The sequence below is a fragment of the Hemicordylus capensis genome, chromosome 5 (genome assembly GCF_027244095.1).
Source record: "Hemicordylus capensis ecotype Gifberg chromosome 5, rHemCap1.1.pri, whole genome shotgun sequence".
Taxonomy (NCBI): domain Eukaryota; kingdom Metazoa; phylum Chordata; class Lepidosauria; order Squamata; family Cordylidae; genus Hemicordylus; species Hemicordylus capensis.
The window spans coordinates 9,484,152-9,502,216 of record NC_069661.1 but is presented as its reverse complement, the minus strand read 5'-3'; the positions used below and the strand labels follow the sequence as shown (position 1 = coordinate 9,502,216).

General features: G+C 44.6%; 1 protein-coding gene across 5 annotated transcripts in view; it reads right to left on the bottom strand.

Annotated features, from left to right (window-relative positions):
• Positions 1 to 18,065, bottom strand: part of CTNNA2 (catenin alpha 2) — a 783,863-nt gene that overhangs the window by 83,923 nt on the left and 681,875 nt on the right. For all 5 annotated transcript variants that reach the window (XM_053257021.1, XM_053257022.1, XM_053257024.1 and 2 more), the window contains one exon: positions 15,944 to 16,144. In XM_053257021.1, coding sequence (XP_053112996.1) covers positions 15,944 to 16,144 — 201 coding nt within the window. The remainder of the gene's footprint in view (positions 1 to 15,943; positions 16,145 to 18,065) is intronic.

The following is an 18,065-nucleotide window of genomic DNA, read 5'->3' as shown; positions in this document are numbered from 1 at the left end:
CAAAATGAGGTTAAGAGAGTAAGTGCTCTCTTAACCTCATTTGCGGGGGGCGGGGGTTGTCTGCCATCCCTGGCTGCTTGCAGCTGGGACTTGGAGATTGAGGGGTCCCTGGCTGGTGATGAGGAATTCTCTATATGAAATAGCATACATATAGGAGCTGGAGAATGAATGTGTGAGAGTGTGTGATGCCATAGTAACCAGGCACAGAACGTTAGGAGAAGATAATTGGAGTTGGAGGTTGTTGGAGCTGATTGTTAGGAGTGAGAGGTTGGACAGAACACAGCAGAGAGATTGGTTTATGTGATCTGAACAAGAAAGATTGTTCAGGGGTTCATGTAAGACTTGAGTGGTGAATGTGTGGAGACTATGGAACCAGCCGTACACTGGGGTAGTGCTGTAAAAGTAGGGGAGTGTTAAGCCTTGGAAAGAAACCTTGAACGTGAAAGGTGTTAAGAAGTGAAACCTCGGTCTGAGTTTATTCACTAAGTCTTCAAACCAAGTTTTATTTACCTCAGTCCCAGTTATAGCACCTCCCAAAACGTTACATTTTATCAGGAAGGAAAAAACACTCAGAGAGTTAAACATCCAACATACTTAGCAACTTTGTAGAGAGGTTTATGTGCCCTGCCTTGCTGAGATCTTTATTCCAATCAGTTGTAAACAATAGACTTATTCTTGTTTTTGTTGTACACCTCAAGTTTTGTTTCATTTGTACACTAAACACATGCACCTATCCTGCGCTCGTGAGGCTACGTAACCAAGGTGTTGGGTAACGAGAGCAGTGTTATAAGTCAGCATATGGTGGCAGTGAAAGAAAGTAAAAAACAGAATAAATTCCCACAACCTGGAGACTAAGTTGTTCTAAAACAACATAAAAACAAATCACCTCCCTGGACTTGAGGGGCACTTGAGAGGGCTCCTGACACCCCACAATGCACCAAACACTCATGCAGTGCATTATGGGAGTTTCAGGTGGCGGGGCACTGCTTCTGCACTGCTGGCAGCTATTGGCAACCATATGGGAGGGCGGTCCACTCACCCAGGAAGAGAAGAGGGATCGTATGTGGGGAGATAAGAGCTAGCAGCCTTCCTCCACACTTTCCCTCGAGCCATTTCTCACTGGTTGTAAGAAAGGGCTCATGGCCAGAGTAGCAATGTTGTGAAATTGTACTATTTGTTATGTAAGCATGATGAATGTTTCTAGTAATAAGGATATTGTGTAGGTCCTTTTAAAAACATTTATTGTGTGTAAGTTCTGCCTCACTTTCTGTGAATTATTTATATTGTATTGTATTGTATTGTATTGTACTGCTGTATTGTATTTATTTGTACTGCTGTGTTGTTTCAATTTTAAAAAACAAAACAAAACACCAAACAGAATTTCCCCTTAAGTGACTGAGATAGGGTGAGGTAATAACAAAAAGAATAGCCTTCAGTTCCTTCTTTTGGGCTTCCCAGAGATACCTGGTTGGTCATCCTGGGGCCCAGGATGTGGGAGCTGAAGGACTTTTGATCCAGTCCAGTGGGATCCTTTGGATGTCTTTATGAAACTGGCTCAAATGGCCTAGGTTGACCCATTTGACCTTGTACAGAAGTCATTTTGAGTAATGGTTGTATACATGCTGTTGCTACCATTTGATAAATCCAGCTTTCTTGCAACTCACATGTTAATTAATTGCAGCACACAGTGCTAGCTGTATTACCAGTCCGTGGGCTATTGAAGGATTAACACCTCTTTCACTTGAAGAGGGGGGCATTTATATTTACCTTCCTATCTCTTCAAACAAGATTTCATTCATCAAAGGTTCTTGTTTTGCTTTGTGTCTCAATATAGGATTCCAAACAGCCATTGGCGATGGACTATATGGAAAACCTTTTGAAATATATTCAATTATGCCCACACATTCTCATTTTGTATGACGTTTTATTAGTTTTGCTTTGCAAAGCACACTCATTCTGAGCTGTTAAGAAAAGCATGATTTAACCTTACTGAATGCATGCTGATTTATCCCTCTCTTAAGACACTCAACTCTGTTTTGAATGGGGATTTTTTTTTTCTTTGTTCCATTCCACCTTGCACCACATTAAGTCTCTCAGCTTTGTGAGATCGCACTGGGGCCTATTGAAAAGCTACCAATGCTAGCATAATGGTTCTTCAAAATGAACTATTTGATAGCTTAGCTGGTTGCTAAGCTGTGGGTTTTTTAGGGCTGGAATTCAGCAAATTAATAAATCATATATTAAGCAAATAATATATTAAGTCCTCCCCATAATGATCTATGTCCTTAAAAATGCTTGGCTGATACCGATGACTAAAAGAAAGGCCAAATTTGGAGGTAACACAAAACGAGTTACACGGGGCAGAGATTGGAAGTCTGTTTATGTCCCAACGCATGAAACTGCAGTTTTGTGGAGAAAGTGACCTGCAGTTTGCCTCACCAAACTCCAGTTTTAACCTCCGGTTTGTGGTAGGGTTCGCTGTCAAGACTTGGCCACTGAAGCATTACGTCTGATCCCAAACAATGCCATAACTGTGGTTCCATGCGGTTTTTGAAACCACATTCATAGAGATGGCAGCCCAGACCTGCCCAGGGTCATGCCCGCTCCATGCCGGCTCTCCTAGCCCGATTTTTGTTAATCGTGAGAATAGCCCAAATATCACAGTTTCACTGACCCAAGCATTCCCCAGGTTTGCTGCCTACTTTTAAAAATGTCTGTATTGTTTCCTAAAGCAGGCTTGCCATTAACCACTAATCTGGCTCAAGTAGGAATATTCTGGAGGGCAACCAAACAGAAAACCTTAGGTAAACTAGAAGAGTTGGTTCTTTTGTTTTCCGTCGAAGGTCATCAAGCCACAAATGTTTACCAGAGATACAACAGCCAATAAACACCTTTCTGGGCCAGTAACCTTTGTGGACTTACTTGCAAGTCAGTAGTTGAAATATATGCCCTCTGTTTGATGCATTCCATTTAACATTTGTTGTGGTCTATGGCACTTAACAGTGGTGTAACCACCACTGAACAAGGGGCGGGGGGGGGGCAAATGGCCCTGGGCCACGTGGACCACCAGGGCTCCCCTCCCCTCAGGGCACTCCCTCGCCCTGCCCCAGTACTACAAGAAATACACATGGGGTGGACAATCCACCTTAAGCATAGATAGGAACATAGGAATACAGGAAGCTGCCATCTACTGAGTCAGCCCTTTAGTCCATCTAGCTCAGTATTGTCTACACAGACCGGCAGTGGCTTTTCCAAGGTTGCAGGCAGGAATCTCTCTGGGATCTCAATGGGATTGAGGTGTTACTGGGGGCCTGGGTATTCACACTCTGTGGGTTCTGCTGGCAGGGGGCTTTGGAGAGAGTGAGTTTGTGGGATCTGGGAGGGGTTCCCATCAGGGCTGTGGTGCTTGGTCATCCCACCACCTCCTCCGGCATCCTTGAGGTCTGAATCCAGGTGTGTCTCACGCTTCCCCTCCCATTAGCTGGCAGCCTTTGGGCCTGAAGTTCCAGAATTTTTTTCTGGATGGTGACTGGAGGAGAACCTTGAAGATACTAGAGAGAGAGGTAGAGAGAGGAAGGAGAGCTGGTCTTGTGGTAGCAAGCATGACTTGTCCCCTTATAGCTAAGCAGGGTTCACCCTGGTTGCATATGAAAGGGAGACTTGATGTGTGAGCACTGTAAGATATTCCCCTCAGGGGATGGAGCCGCTCTGGGAAGAGCAGAAGGTTCCAAGTTCCCTCCCTGGCAGCATCTCCAAGATAGGTCTGAGAGAGACTCCTGCCTGCAGCCTTGGAAAAGCTGCTGCCAGTCTGTGAAGACAATACTGAGCTAGATAGACCAATGGTCTGACTCAGTATATGGCAGCTTCCTATGTTCCTATACTCAAGTCCTATTGGTACATCATGATGACCACTATTTCACAGTACAGGGTCCCTCGACTTACGTAATTAATCCGTTCCGAACGCACGTTCGGAGGTCGAAATTTTTGTAAGTCGAAGAGCGCACCACGGAGGTCTGGAAACATTCGTAAGTCAAGGAAACCGCATCTAAAAATTCGTAGGTCGAGTAAGCTGAATCAAAACCGGCAACTACTTCCGGTCTTTTTTGTCGCTCGTAACTCGAAAACATCGGATGTCGAGTAGTTCGTAGGTCGAGGGACCACTGTAGTAGAAATAAGTAATAGTCATCTTACTTATTTATTATTAAATAGAATTGGCTGACTTTCTGAAAAACTGGATAGGTCAATTAGCTTCTTCACTATCTGAGAAACCACAACAAAAAATGAACAGGCAGAACTGTCAGCTGTTATGATAAGTAGCATGCATCTGGATAAACAGAAAATTAAGTGCAGAAAGCCAGGTCCACCTAAGACATAACTTGAAATTCAAATGATTTAGCCTGTTATTGAAAGAAAACTGGCACTGGGTATAATTACATAGGGAACATTCAAGAGATGTCACAATATCTTAGAGTCTATTCTGTCTCATTAAGAAGATGCAATTTAGTCTCACTGAAATGCACACATTTTTGAATTCATGCATCTTTGCGGTTTCATGGTTGGCATACAGCAGTAAACAAGTGTTGTGTATTCTTTTCAAAAGGGGGGGTCGTAATGAGACAATGGCACATTATGAAAGTTTTATCTGTAGCTATTGTGTGGTCATTAACGCTGATGTCAGAGACACGGAGGAACACAGACAGGATCTGACGAAGCTGCAGATAGACCAAGAGCAAAAGAGGGGCTTTAATTGTTATAGCCGGGGAAAACAAACCCTAAGTGTTCCAGTAAATATAAAAATAATATGCACATTCTGGGATGGGGGCACAGCTAGAAATGTCAAAGGGAAGAAGAAAATGCATTTTTAAAAGACATATTCACGCTATCTTGAACCCCTTTTCCCTTTGTTTTCTTCCTTTCTGCAAACCTACGAGATCCTCCATCGCCTCACTCCATCTATCTATATAGAAGGGTTAGGTGGTACGAGGCTAGCCCTGCCCTTGCAGTGCTAAACCAATTGGTGCCACAGCTGCTCCTGCAGGGAGGAGGGGCGAGGAGAAGGAGCAGGAGTGAGGCTTGGGGAACACAGGAACATAGGAAGCTGTCATATACTGAGTCAGGCCATTGGTCTATCTAGCTCAGTATTGTCTTCACAGGCTGGCAGCGGCTTCTCCAAGATGGCAGGCAGCAGGAATCTCTCTCAGCCCAATCTTGGAGACGCTGCCAGGGAGGGAACGTGGAGCCTTCTGCCCTTCCCAGAGCAGCTCAATCCCCTGAGGGGAATCTCTTCCAGTGCTCACACTTCTAGTCTCCCTTTCATATGCAACCAGCGTGGACCCTGCTTAGCTAAAGGGACAAGTCATGCTTGCAACCACAAGACCAGCTCTCCTCTTCAGGGAAGGGTGAGGAGGTCTCTGGGTGTGTGAATCGGATACGGGAGGGTGACAGTTGGCTGAGGGAGGGCAGCGGCAGTCAGAGAAATGATGCCTTGAGGGGCGATGGGGCCCACCGGAGATGCCTAGAGGAGGAGACACAGACAGAAAGTGACTATGGCAGTGGTGGCAGCAAGTCCTGTGACTGGTGGGCCAGGCCAATGTGGAGCCCATAAGGGGCCAGTCAATTGCTGTCGCTGCTGCTGCTCCTGCAGGGAGGTGGAGTGAGGAGCAGGAGTGGGGTGAGGGTGGTGAGGGCCTTGGAGGAGGCCTTGGTGGTAGCACTGGAAAAGGAAGTGGAGGAAGATGCTGTCGCCGGCCCTCCCCCGTCCCAGCACTGCTCAGATCACGGGAGGTGGTGAGCGAGGGGGGAGGGGGGGGCTTCCTTCTTTCTCTAGTCCCCCCATACTGGAAAGAGTGGGAGAAGGTCCTTGGATGGGTGGGGGCTGTACCAGCACGCAGATGCTCTTGCGCAGGCTAAGCTAGTGGTATATATTCAATTATTCCCCTCTTTCCTTTTCCCTTTTCAGTTCCTTTTCTACAGAAATCTTTTTCTTCCTATAATTTGTACAGCCCCTTCACATCCTTCATTCAAACAGGAAGTGAAGGCCTATGGAGGAGGGACCAAAGCCATATGGCAAGGAAGCACTGAGCTACGTTTCTGACATCCCATAGGCGACTTGGGCTTTGTGCTTCCAGCTTTTTCCCCAAAGGCGGGGAATGAAAAAGCAAGGGTCTCTCTGTTTGTTGTACAGAGTGCTTGGAAGGACACATAACAAGGATAATATCCCCACTGTGTTACCTATCAGTTGCAACTCCGTTATCCTTCATTATGAGAGCTGCGGTCCAAACCAGAGCACTGAGTGGAAGGGAAAATACTGCTCTGCAGTTGTGCAGACCCTTTCACAACCCCTATGCCCAGTTAGCTAAACTGTGCGGGGATCTTGTGCGATGGCATCAACATCCAGAAGAAGGCAGCTGGATCTGGCCTGATTCACCTTGGACGTGAGATGCTGAGTCAATACAGCTGGCTCTGCGATGGCCCCATTTGCATTTAGAGTGCACGGAGGTGAATCATTCCACAGTTTAGCTATATTATTAGACTCTGATTTCAATTTCTAGCCCTCTCTTCCCAAAGGCTTGAATCACCTAATGGAGAAACAAAAGAGGGTTCTGTTTCTGAGGCTGCTAGTGGGTAAAGGATTCGGGTCACAGGAGGCGAACATAAATAAGCAAGTGCAGCTGGTGGGGTGTAACCATCCTCTGAAGAATGATTACAATCCTGGAAGAACTCAGGTATATCCAGTAATCTTACACACAGAAACACACACACACACACACACACACACACACACACCACATTATTCTAAAATGGACATCAGGGCTGTCTTTTGGAGTCAAAGAAGTGACTTCTGGAGCAGGGGGTGATGGGGGTTGTAGTCCAATAACAGGTGGGGACTTGGTGGGAACTCTTGTTCTAAGGAAGGGTATGTGCTGCAAGGATACACCCAAACACCTATTAAAGTTAAAGTTAAAGCCTGGCCACATCATATTCATCCTATCAAAAGTAGTCAGTCTGGGCAGAGAAGGGTAGAAGGATAACAAGAATCTGCCTAATACTAAGTCAGACTAGGGATGTGCACACAACCGGTTTTGCCGGTTCAGTTTTGGGCCCGGTCAAACCGGACTGTTCTAACTGGCTTGGAGCTCTACTGGTGAAGGGGAATCAGGGCCTTGTCTAAGGGTAGAGTAGGTGGGAGGGGAGTAAGCAAATACTTACAAGTACTGGTGGCAGCCATGGGGGGGGGGGGCTCTCCCACCCGCGCCGGCCTCCCACAGAGTAGGTAGGATCAGTCGTGGCCCAGTTTGGGCCTATGCACACACATGAAGGCCATTTTAGTGTCTTCCACACATGCACAGAGCTAATTTAAATGGCCTCCACACGTTCGCAGAGGCCAGAACTGGGCCACCACTGGCCCTCCCTACTCTGCGGGAGGCTGGTGGGGGTGGGGTGAGCTGCCACTGCCCACCCCCCATGGCTGCCACCAGCACTTGTAGGTAGTTACTTATCCCCCTTCCACCCACTCTACCTTTGGGCAAGCCCCCCTGCCCCTTTACTGGTAAAAGGGAATTCTCACCAGATTCCCCTTCATCAGTAGAGCTCCGAGCCGGCTTGGTTGAAACTGGGCCCGGTTCTGGGCCGAGGCCAGTCCGGTCCGACTCTGAACCTGTCAGCTCGCACACCCCTAATTCAAACCATTGGTCAAGTTAGCTCAGTATTGTCTATACAGATGGATAGAAAACTTTAGAAAGCTTTTAAAGACTTGGCTTTTTACCCAGGTTTTTACATGATCGTTTTCTACTGCAGCTTCTTTGTGTTTTTATTTGTTGTATTTGTTGTATTGTTTTTATGCCTGTTTTTATGTTTTTATATTTTTAACATGATGTTTTATTGTCTTTTTATTGTATGTTTTTAATTTTTGTAAACCGCCTTGGGGTTATCTTTTTAACGAAAGGCGGTATATAAATGCAAAAATAAATAAATAAATAAATAAAATAAAATAATAGTGGCTCTCCGAAATCTCAGGCAGGAGTCTTTTACAGCCCTGCCTGAAGATGCCAGGGATTGATCTTTGGAACCTTCTTCACGCAAAGCTCTGCCACTGAGCTACGGCCCCATTCCCCGATTTGAGGGGTCGTAGAGTGGCTGCCTTCCTTTCCCTGCCACAGGATGTGGTGATGGCCACTAGCTTATCAAGCTTGAAAAGGGGATTAGACAAAGTCATGGAGGATGAAAGGTCTACCATGGACAATTAGTAACAATGGTCGTGTGGAACTTCCATGTTCAGAGGTGATTTAGCTTTGATAAAGGTGATTCAGAGGTGATTTAGCTTTTTATGAGCCCCTGGTGGCACAGTGGTAAAACTGCCGCCCTGTAACCAGAAGGTTACAAGTTCGATCCCGACCAGGGGCTCAAGGTTGACTCAGCCTTCCATCCTTCCGAGGTCGGTAAAATGAGTGCCCAGAATGTTGGGGGCAATATGCTAAATCATTGTAAACCGCTTAGAGAGCTCCGGCTATAAAGCGGTATATAAATGTAAGTGCTATTGCTATTGCTATAAAAGCTAATTGCTTGGGGGAGTCAACCAATTGCTTGGGGGAGTCAACCTCAGGGGAGGGCTGTTCCCTTCATGATTAATGTAGGGGCTTCATAGAGGCATCTGGTTCACCCAGGTGAGAAACAGAAAGCTGAGCTTGATGGACTTTCAGTCTGATCCCACAGAGCTGCTCTTATGCTGTTATGACTGTTATTTTACACTGGTCCCAGGGAGGAGTCTAAGGGCACATATAGCCAGTTTGCTGAACCTAAACAGGTCTAGGTCTGGTCAGTGTCTGGAAGAGATACCACATGGGGACACCATGTACATCTTCTTGAGTTCCAGGATGGAAGAAAGATGGGATAGATAGATAGATAGATAGATAGATAGATAGATAGATAGATAGATAGATATGACCTCTATACACACTGGAGCCTAACTTAAAGTTGAGACCTCTGCTTATCCTTATCACTGATGTAGCAGGTGTCTGTCCCTAGAGTTTTATTGTTTTTTACATTTATATCCCGCTTTTCCTCCAAGGAGCCCAGAGCAGTGTACTACATACTTAAGTTTCTCCACACAACAACCCTGTGAAGTAGGTTAGGCTGAGAGAAGAGTGACTGGCCCAGAGTCACCCAGCTAGTATCATGGCTGAATGGGGATTTGAACTTGGGTCTCCCTGGTCCTAGTCCAGCACTCTAACCACTACATCATGCTGGTTCTCTCAAGACAAGGAGGGACAACTAGCTGCTAAGGAGAGGTAAGAGAGGTAGAGATAATCAGTGGAGTGATGGAGAGAGCAGGCCAGAAGCTCCTGCTTCCATTTCCCCCCCCCCAGTTAGGCTTTCTCATGGGAGCCTGGGTTACACATGGATGCCTTTAGCATGGTGAATGTAATATGCAGCCAGGCTTATTTTAACTTTTCAGGTTTGGTTGACTCAGATTCCTTTGCACTCACGTTATGTTGCCCAGCAGATATATTGGATTTTACTCCTTTTTACATCCTTGATATAATGACACCTCCAAATGAGATGTCAGAGAGATATACCCCACTCCCTACAAAACAGTTGGAAAATAGCAGTTTGCGGCAATGTGTGGATTTTCACAGCCAGATGTGTTCCTTGAGCAGATCTCTGAAAGTGTACATAATAATTAAGGAAGCTGCACAGAGTTCCCTCCTATCTATTATGATTCAATTTAATTCCCCTCTAGATCTTCAAAGAATCCTCATTTAAAAATGAATAAATGTTCAATTAAAGAAAAAGAGGGGAAATAAATGGAGAACAAAATAGTTTCACCTGCATGCCTATCAAACACAATAAGATGCTTAAGATCCAAGGACAAAATAATATGTGCTTATATAACAGCGACAATTTACATACTTCTCTAGCCAGAGATAGTAATTTATGGCAAAAATTTAAAATATGGAATCTGGAAAGGGAAATTTACAGCAAGACATGCATTAATTATGAAAACTGCACAAATTAGGGACATGTGCTTTGATCTAAAGTACATTTTATGTAGAGATAATTTTTAAGAGAATGTCTGGGAATTTAAGAGAACGTCTTCTTCATTATGAACCCACCATCCATTGAGATCATCAGAAGAGGTCTGGCTGCAGTTGCCACTGGCTCGTTTGGTGGCTACTTGGGGACAGGCCTTCTCCGCTGCTGCCCTACAGCTTTGGAGCGTGCTCCCTGCTGAAATAAGAGCCTCCCCATCTCTGACAACTTTTAAAAAGTCTTTAAAGATGCACCTATTCACCCAGGCTTTTAATTAAATATTGTTCTAGCATAAAATTTTAAAATGTTTTAAAATTTAAAATTGTTGTGACGTTTTAACTTTTACTATGTCATTTATTTTGTTTTAACTACTTCTGTCATTTATTTTAACTAATGTTTTTTTTACTTTTTCTTGTTTGTTTGTTGTAAACCACCCAGAGACGTGAGTTTTGGGTGGTATAGAAATATGTTACATAAATAGATAGATAGATAAATGTTATATACCACTGCTCAGCAGCAATAATAAAGAAGTTCTCAAAGTGATTAAACTGAAATAAAATGAAAAGATGGTTTCCTGATCTAAGGGGCTCACAATCTAAAAAAGAGATACAGGAGAGAGATCAGCAGACAGACAGGAGAGAAAGCTGTGCTGAAATGAATAGTCTCTTTCCCAGCTAGACATAAGAGAAACCACCACTGTGAAAGGTGGTTCTTTGCCAAGTTAGCAGGATTTAGAATGCTACAGTTGGTGCTGCATTCCAAACAAAACTGAACAACGTGGCAAATTTTGGGTTTTGTAGAGGCAGAGCCTTCCAGTGAATTGAGGCAGGAAGTTACTGGAGCCTGCGGGGCTTCTGCTGGGCCCCTCCCTGGCTAAGGACCATCTTAGACTTGTCCAGAATAATCTAGGTGCCATTTTGGGCTGATATATCTTCAGAACAAAGCAGTGCCTGGATGTGTCTGCCCTTGTAAGAGCTCTCATGATGAACACGGAGTCTAGAGCACTCGTATAGAAAAGTCAAATCAACTGTCAATCTAGGTCAGTATTGTCCGCAGTGATGAGCAGAGGATCTCCAGTTTTTCCAGACATTCTGGCGAGGCTGTCTCTCTTCAGCACTTGCTTTGCCATGCTAACACCAATACTATTAACATGGAAGTGGCTCTCAGAGTGACTTGAGTTGTGCACCCTGACCTAGGAGGGTCCAGGCAAGGCAATAGAGGCACCAGAGAGAGAAAATATTTTTTTGACAGATGATGGAGTGATCTGTCATAAGAACAGCCCTGCTGGCTCAGGCCCAAGGAAGCCCATCTAGTCCAGCATCCTGTTTCACACAGTGGCCCACCAGATGCCTCCTAGAAGCCCACAGGCAGGGGTTGAGGGCATGCCCTCTCTCCTGCTGTTACTCCCCTGCAACTGGTACTCAGACACATCCTGCCTCTGAGGCTGGAGGTGGTCTTTAGCCCTCTGACTAATAGCTGTTGATAGACCTCTCCTCCATGAAGTTAACCAAGCCCCTCTTAAAGCCATCCAAGTTGTTGGCTGTCACCACATCTTGTGGCAGAGAAATCCACAAGTTGATTATGTGCTGCATGAAAAAGTACTTCCGTTTGTCCTAAGTTTCCTGGGATGACCCCTGGTTCTAGTGTTATTTGAGAGGGAGAAGAATTTCTCTCTATCCACTTTCTCCACACCACACATGATATTATAGACCTCTAACATGTCTCCCCGCTGTTAAACCATCATGGTTAATCCTGAGCAGTCCCCCTAAGTGGTTTGTTACTTGGTAACAGAAAAGTGGCAGCATGCATAGTCTTATGGACATAGAAAGCTGCCTTATACTGAGTCAGACCATTGGTTTGTCTAGCTCAATACTGTCTACACAGACTGGTAGCAGCATCTCCAAGGAATCTTCATGCAGGCAGAAATCTCTCAGCCCTATCTGGAGATAAGGAGGGAATTTGGAACCTTCTGCAAGCATGCAGGTGTTCTCCCCAGAGTGGCCCCTCCCCTAAGAGGAATACCTTACAGTGCTCACATGTAGTCTCCCATTCAAATGCAAACCAGGGCAGATTCTGCTTACCAAACAGGTCAATTCATTCTTGCTGCCACAAGACCAGCTCTCATCCCTTAATCTTAGCTCTTTTACTATATTACCAGCAAGAATCTTTTTCTTGCATGTTCTTAACATGAAAAAAAATCAGAATGTCTGCTGTTGAACACCAGGCAGCTGCAAATAGACTTTCTCTGTCAGCACACGGCAACAATTAGGACTCCCCCCTCCCTCCTAGAAAGCCTGAAAGGCAGGCTTGGCCAAGCACACATTTACTCCAGAGCTGCTAGCACTTTATTATAATTCAAGCTTTATGAAAGAGCACATTAAAAATGCCACAGTACTATTTAATGTGTCTGCTGTGGATTTGCTTTATTGTGTTTTTATCATTGTGAATTAGCATTATGAAGTGCAAAAAGGCAAAATTGTGCACATTGCTGCTCCAAAAATGTTCGCAGTAATAGGTGTCTAAAAATGTAATTCATTTACAGTAGTTTTTACTCAACACTGAACTCATCGGGAGCTTTTAAAATAATCTCTTTTCATATTAATGACTGGTTTAATGGAAATAAAATTATAAAATCTTTGGCTGATCCCGAAACTGTGTTACACTGAACAACTTTAGATCTACACCAGTGTGCCCTCTAACAGAGATTCCCAGATGTTGTTGACTACAACTCCCAGAATTCACCGCTGAAATGGCTTTTGTTTGGGGATGATGGGAGTTGTAGTCAACAACATCTGGGAATCCCTGTTAGAAGGAACACTGATCTACACCTGGTAGGTATTTCAGCACCTTTTAAAAATGTTTGAACACGTTCAGAATGCATGCATGTAGATGGCTTAATTAACTGGGATATTTATTTATTTATTTAAATGTTCTTATATACCACCTCCTCCCAAGACTTTAGGTGGTGAACAATAACAATACCGATCACAATTAATATAATTGTTGTTGTTGTTGTTAAAGGGTAAATGCCTGGCAAAACACGTGGGTCTTAAAAAGAGCCTTAAAAGCAGCCAGGGTGAACGAATCTTGGGGGGGCGGGGCGGGGAGATAACAACCATTTGGGAATTAAAACAGTCTCCAATCCAGCCCTCTGTGGGCACCTTCATTTGCTTGCAGGTCATCCTCATAGACAGGATCCTGAACTCACTCCAGTTGTAGAGCACCTGGCACCAGTTTTTCATGCAATTCCAGGTGCAATCCCTGGCAGCAGGTAGGGCTGGGAAAGACTCCTGCCTGAAACCCTGGAGAGCCAGTGCTAGCCACTGTGTAGACAATAACTGAGCTAGATGGACCAAGGTTCTGACTTGGTATATGGAAGCTTCCTGTGTAACTTATGAGTCTCTAGAGTTGCATCTTTTAATGTGCATAGAGCTGGCGCTTTCCAGGGAAGACAGGCCTTGCTATCTTTTGCACTACTATAGACGAGAACATAAGAACAGCCCTGCTGGATCAGGCACAAGGCCCATCTAGTCCAGCCCATCTAGTCCTGTTTTGCACAGCTGGTGGGGGGCAAAGTTGAGAGGCCTGGTGTAGACATGGGTTTTCCAAGGTTGCAGGCAGGCGTCTCTCTCAGCCCTGTCTTGGAGATGCTAGGGAAAGAACTTAGAACCTTCTGCATGCAAGAATGCAGATGATCTATCACTAAGCAATGGCCCCTTCCTCTAAGGAGAATTTCTTACAGTGCTCACGTAGTCTCCCATTCAAATACAATCCAGGGCAGACCCTGCTTAACAAACCGGGCAATTCATGCTTGCTACCACAAGACCAGCTCTCCTCCCATAAGGAGAGGGAAAGGAGATCTATAGGAAAGCCCATGAAGAGATATATCATAGAATGAACTACCACAAGACCAGCTCTCCTCTCTTAAGTACTGGTCAAGTACTGGAACAATACCGTCCAGACCTTCAAGAATTGCTATGGGGGCTTTCTTGCTACTCATTAGCTTTGACTGATTCAAATGGATCTCCATTGCCCACAACTTCAGATAAGCACCTAGATTTTGAAATGAAGTCCTATTTGGATTTATGTTTCCATCAGCCCCTTGCCACATTGATTGATTGATTGATTGATTGATGGTTAAATTTATACCCCACCTTTCATTAAGAAAATCCCTAGGTGGCTCACAATAAAATTTAAAAACAAGATTATAAAAAAGACACATTAAAATATTGAGCTAAAAATATAAAAACAAATCTGATTTTTTTAAAAAATTAAAACATATGCACTTCATATGCCGGCCTTGATTTTTTTCATTATTGGAAACATGAACTTATATCATTAGGATGCAGAACTATCATGAGACCCTCCAAATAAAAATTTACAACCTTCTGTTAAATGGGAAATCTATTTTATTTACTGATGCATATTAATATAGAGCCTTGAAAATATGTTTATCCATCCTTTTAAGAAACAGTTATTTAAAGAGACGTCTCTAGGGACATGTCTGAAAACATCTCATATGGAGGATCTACAAACATCTTCAGCCAAATCCAACCCAGACTGTCTCAATATATATTAACTTTTGGCGAGCCTTTTTCTTGGCCTCAGTTCCCCACCTGAAAAATGGGTATAAGTGACCTATCTCAAAGGTTGCTATTAAGTTGGCTGAAATTCAGAAGCTATTTGCTCTGGATGGTAGGAATAAGGTAGGATGTACACCTAAATCAGGCTGGGGAAATTAGGACTTATCACATCAAACACAGCCTAAGAAGCTCTCAGTAAGCTTCCTGGTTTTTTGACGGCTTAGGAGAGGGGGGTTGTCAAGCACCTGGGAGGCCACAATATGTTTGGTCTAATGGATTATAAATGCTATAGGCCTATGACAGATTCATGAACCCCACCACCTGCTAAGATAATCTGGAGAGGTTAGCCTGCAGTTGCTGCCAACTCGTCTGGCGGCTACTCGGAAATGAGACTTCTCCGTTGCCGCCCCTGGACTTTGGAATGCGCTCTCTGTTGAAATAAGAGCCTCCCCATCTCTGGCAACTTTTAAAAGGGCACTGAAGACACATTTATTCACCCAGGCTTTTAATTAGATTTATAATTTTAGATAATTTGAATACTGAGTTTTAAATGTTTTTAATCTCTTAAATGATTTTAATTGTTAATTGATTTATTTTAATTGTAAACCGCCCAGAGACACAAGTTTTGGGCGGTATAGAAATATTTTAAATAAAATAAATAAATAATAAGTAATAATTGTATTATGAGCTGACCATGGTTATCAATTCAACTGGGCCAGTTTCATCCCATGCAACAAAAAAGTACATAAGGAAGAAGGCTCCAGGAAAACTCAACTACTGCCTCACCATGTGATGGTGCTGAATTCTGGAGTGGGGATGGGCCTGCTGGGAACTGTCTCCCTACCCCTATCACTGCCCCACATAACCTTATCTGGTGGTGGGGCTTTCATATATGCACTAGAATTCTGCTGCAGCAGTATACCAGGTGCCAGGAATCCTTAAAATGTAGCTTCCAGGGTCCCTGATCTCCATATTAAAGACTCACATGCCTTGGGGGCACAAATCAGTAAGCACTCCCTTTAGCTCAAATGCCATTGAAACAACAATCACACACATACTATAAATTCAGAGCAGTCATGAGAATCACCAGCAAGTAAAAAGAGGAGACTATGAAGTGATAAGGAGAGGGCATTTCTCAGTATATGTAGGTGTATAGAGCATAGCTTGGACCTGTCAAAGTTGCCCCACTTGAAGGAGTGATGGTCAGCTTACAAGCAATGAAGTCAGGTTTCACTGTAAGTTAAGGGACTGCTCAAATATGAATCTAAAGTGGGGGGAAAAGAGAGAGAGATGAAACCTGGCATAGAAGACATCTGACTGTCGACACTCACCGGTTTCAGAAAGCAGCTTGGTTGCTTCCAACACCTTCTCTGTGTAAACCCCAGCTTCGTAGTTCTCCATCTCAGCATTGATTATATGGATGACCCTGGCTGCACGACCTCGGATTGCCCCCGCAGTTCTGTCCAGCGTGTCCACATCTCCCTCTTGCAGTGCAATCACACATTTGTTGACATCCTCCAGAATATGGTTTTCTGCACAAAGGAACATCATGATTGTCATTCACTGATGTTGCTCTTTTAAAACAACAAAGCATTGTACAGGAGGACCTCAGTATTCATGGGGGTTCAGTTCTCCATTATTACTGTGGATAATGAAACTGCAAATACTAGAGCATTATGTCTATAGGATCATGGGAGTAAGGTTCCTGGAGGTCACAAAGAAGAGGGAAAATGGTGGAAATGACCCTAGAAACATGGGGGACAGAGGCCTACCATGCTCTTTGGGTCCCCATTGATCCAGCAATACCTCCAAGAGTCTGACCATTCCCCCAAGGGTCAGACTCTTGGAGGTATTGCTGGATCAATGGGGACCCATAGAGCAGCTTTATTTGTTTATTTTAAAACGAGCCATGAAATGGTTCCTGAGCTCAAAATGGCAGCCAGAGGTAATTTCAAGGTCATTTCCGGCCACCACGAATCCACAGATACATGGATTTTTCCCCCACCCCAGTTTTCCCCCACATATACTGAGGTCAGATATCAATTACCCAGCTGCGGATACATGTAACCGTGGATGCTGGACATGTGAGTAATGAGGTTCTTCTGTACAATCTCTTTCTCTTTTGGTTTTGCAGCAACTTGTGCGGTGGATAACAATTCCTAATTCACAGATTTGGGGATGGCGGGCTGAGGTTGAAAGTTTGTGGTGCGCCCAAGCAACTCTGTGGCTGATATCATGACTAGGGCAGTGGTGGTGTGCAGGGGGAAAAACACCAGGACTACTGAGAACTTTATCAGCTCCACAGCATGGAGCATGCAGGGTGGGTAGACTCTATTTTAGCTGATCTCTGCCTCCCCCGGAAATGCCCTGCTCCACCTGAAAATGTGTCCTTGGGAGCAGCCCTCGAGGACATATTTTCAGAGGGTTCAGGGCACTTCCAGGGACAGCAGAGATTGGTGGAGATCACCCCACTGCCTTAGGTTCTCCACTCTATGGCTCTCTGGAAGTCTTCCACAGAGTGGATGCTTCTCGCTGGTGCCCTGGATTTGAATATAAATCTGCCTTGATTTGAATCCAGACTGCTGAAAGCTCAGTGTTCTCCTCAGAAGTTTAGAATCAGGCTAATGGGACCACTATGCAAATAATTTTATTTAAATTTATTTGACACACTTACATCCCATCTTTCTACCCGATATAACAGCCCTTGGAGGATGACGACAATGAGAAGACATTAATATATAGCAAACAGCTTTAGGACTGCTGTACTTTGAAGGTTCCATGGTGACCATGGAGGAGAATGCTCCTCCCTCAAAACACGATACTTAGCTACCAGACCACATAGTACTGTGTGTGTGTGTGTGTGTGTGTGTGTGTGTGTGTGTGTGTGTGTGCGCGCGCGCGCACGCGCGCACGCATGTGTCTGTGTGTGAGAGAAGGAGTGGGGTTCTTAGTGTGTGGGACATCTCCACAGTCAGGCAGTTGAACAGCCTGCAACTTCTGGCTCTTTCTGGTGGCACTGGAAGGGGTGACTGATGAAGGTTCTAGACAGACAATGATGCCCTCTCCTCCAGGCCTTAGAATAATGTTTCTGACCACAGCACTTCCCTTGCATGTCGCAAAATAGACCTGCATGTTAATGGGCTCCGGTTGGTGGAATCCCTCTGCGAGGCAGATGTTCCACACCACAGGCTCACACCGGGTGTGAAGGAACTCTGCTATAAGTAGCACTAGGAATCTGGTTGCCATGACTCCCTCCCTAAGCCCTGGCTAGCTGTCATTAATATAAGCAGTGGTGTTCGAACTGGGAATTGACCCCACCGCTGCATATTGCTCTAGAAGGAAAAGAAATGAACTCCATATTCAGAGGAAAGCATGCATTTAAATTTACTTCGTTTGTATAAGTTTGCACAGCATGAATATCCAACTTGATAGTTGAGCTTTCAATAACACTGA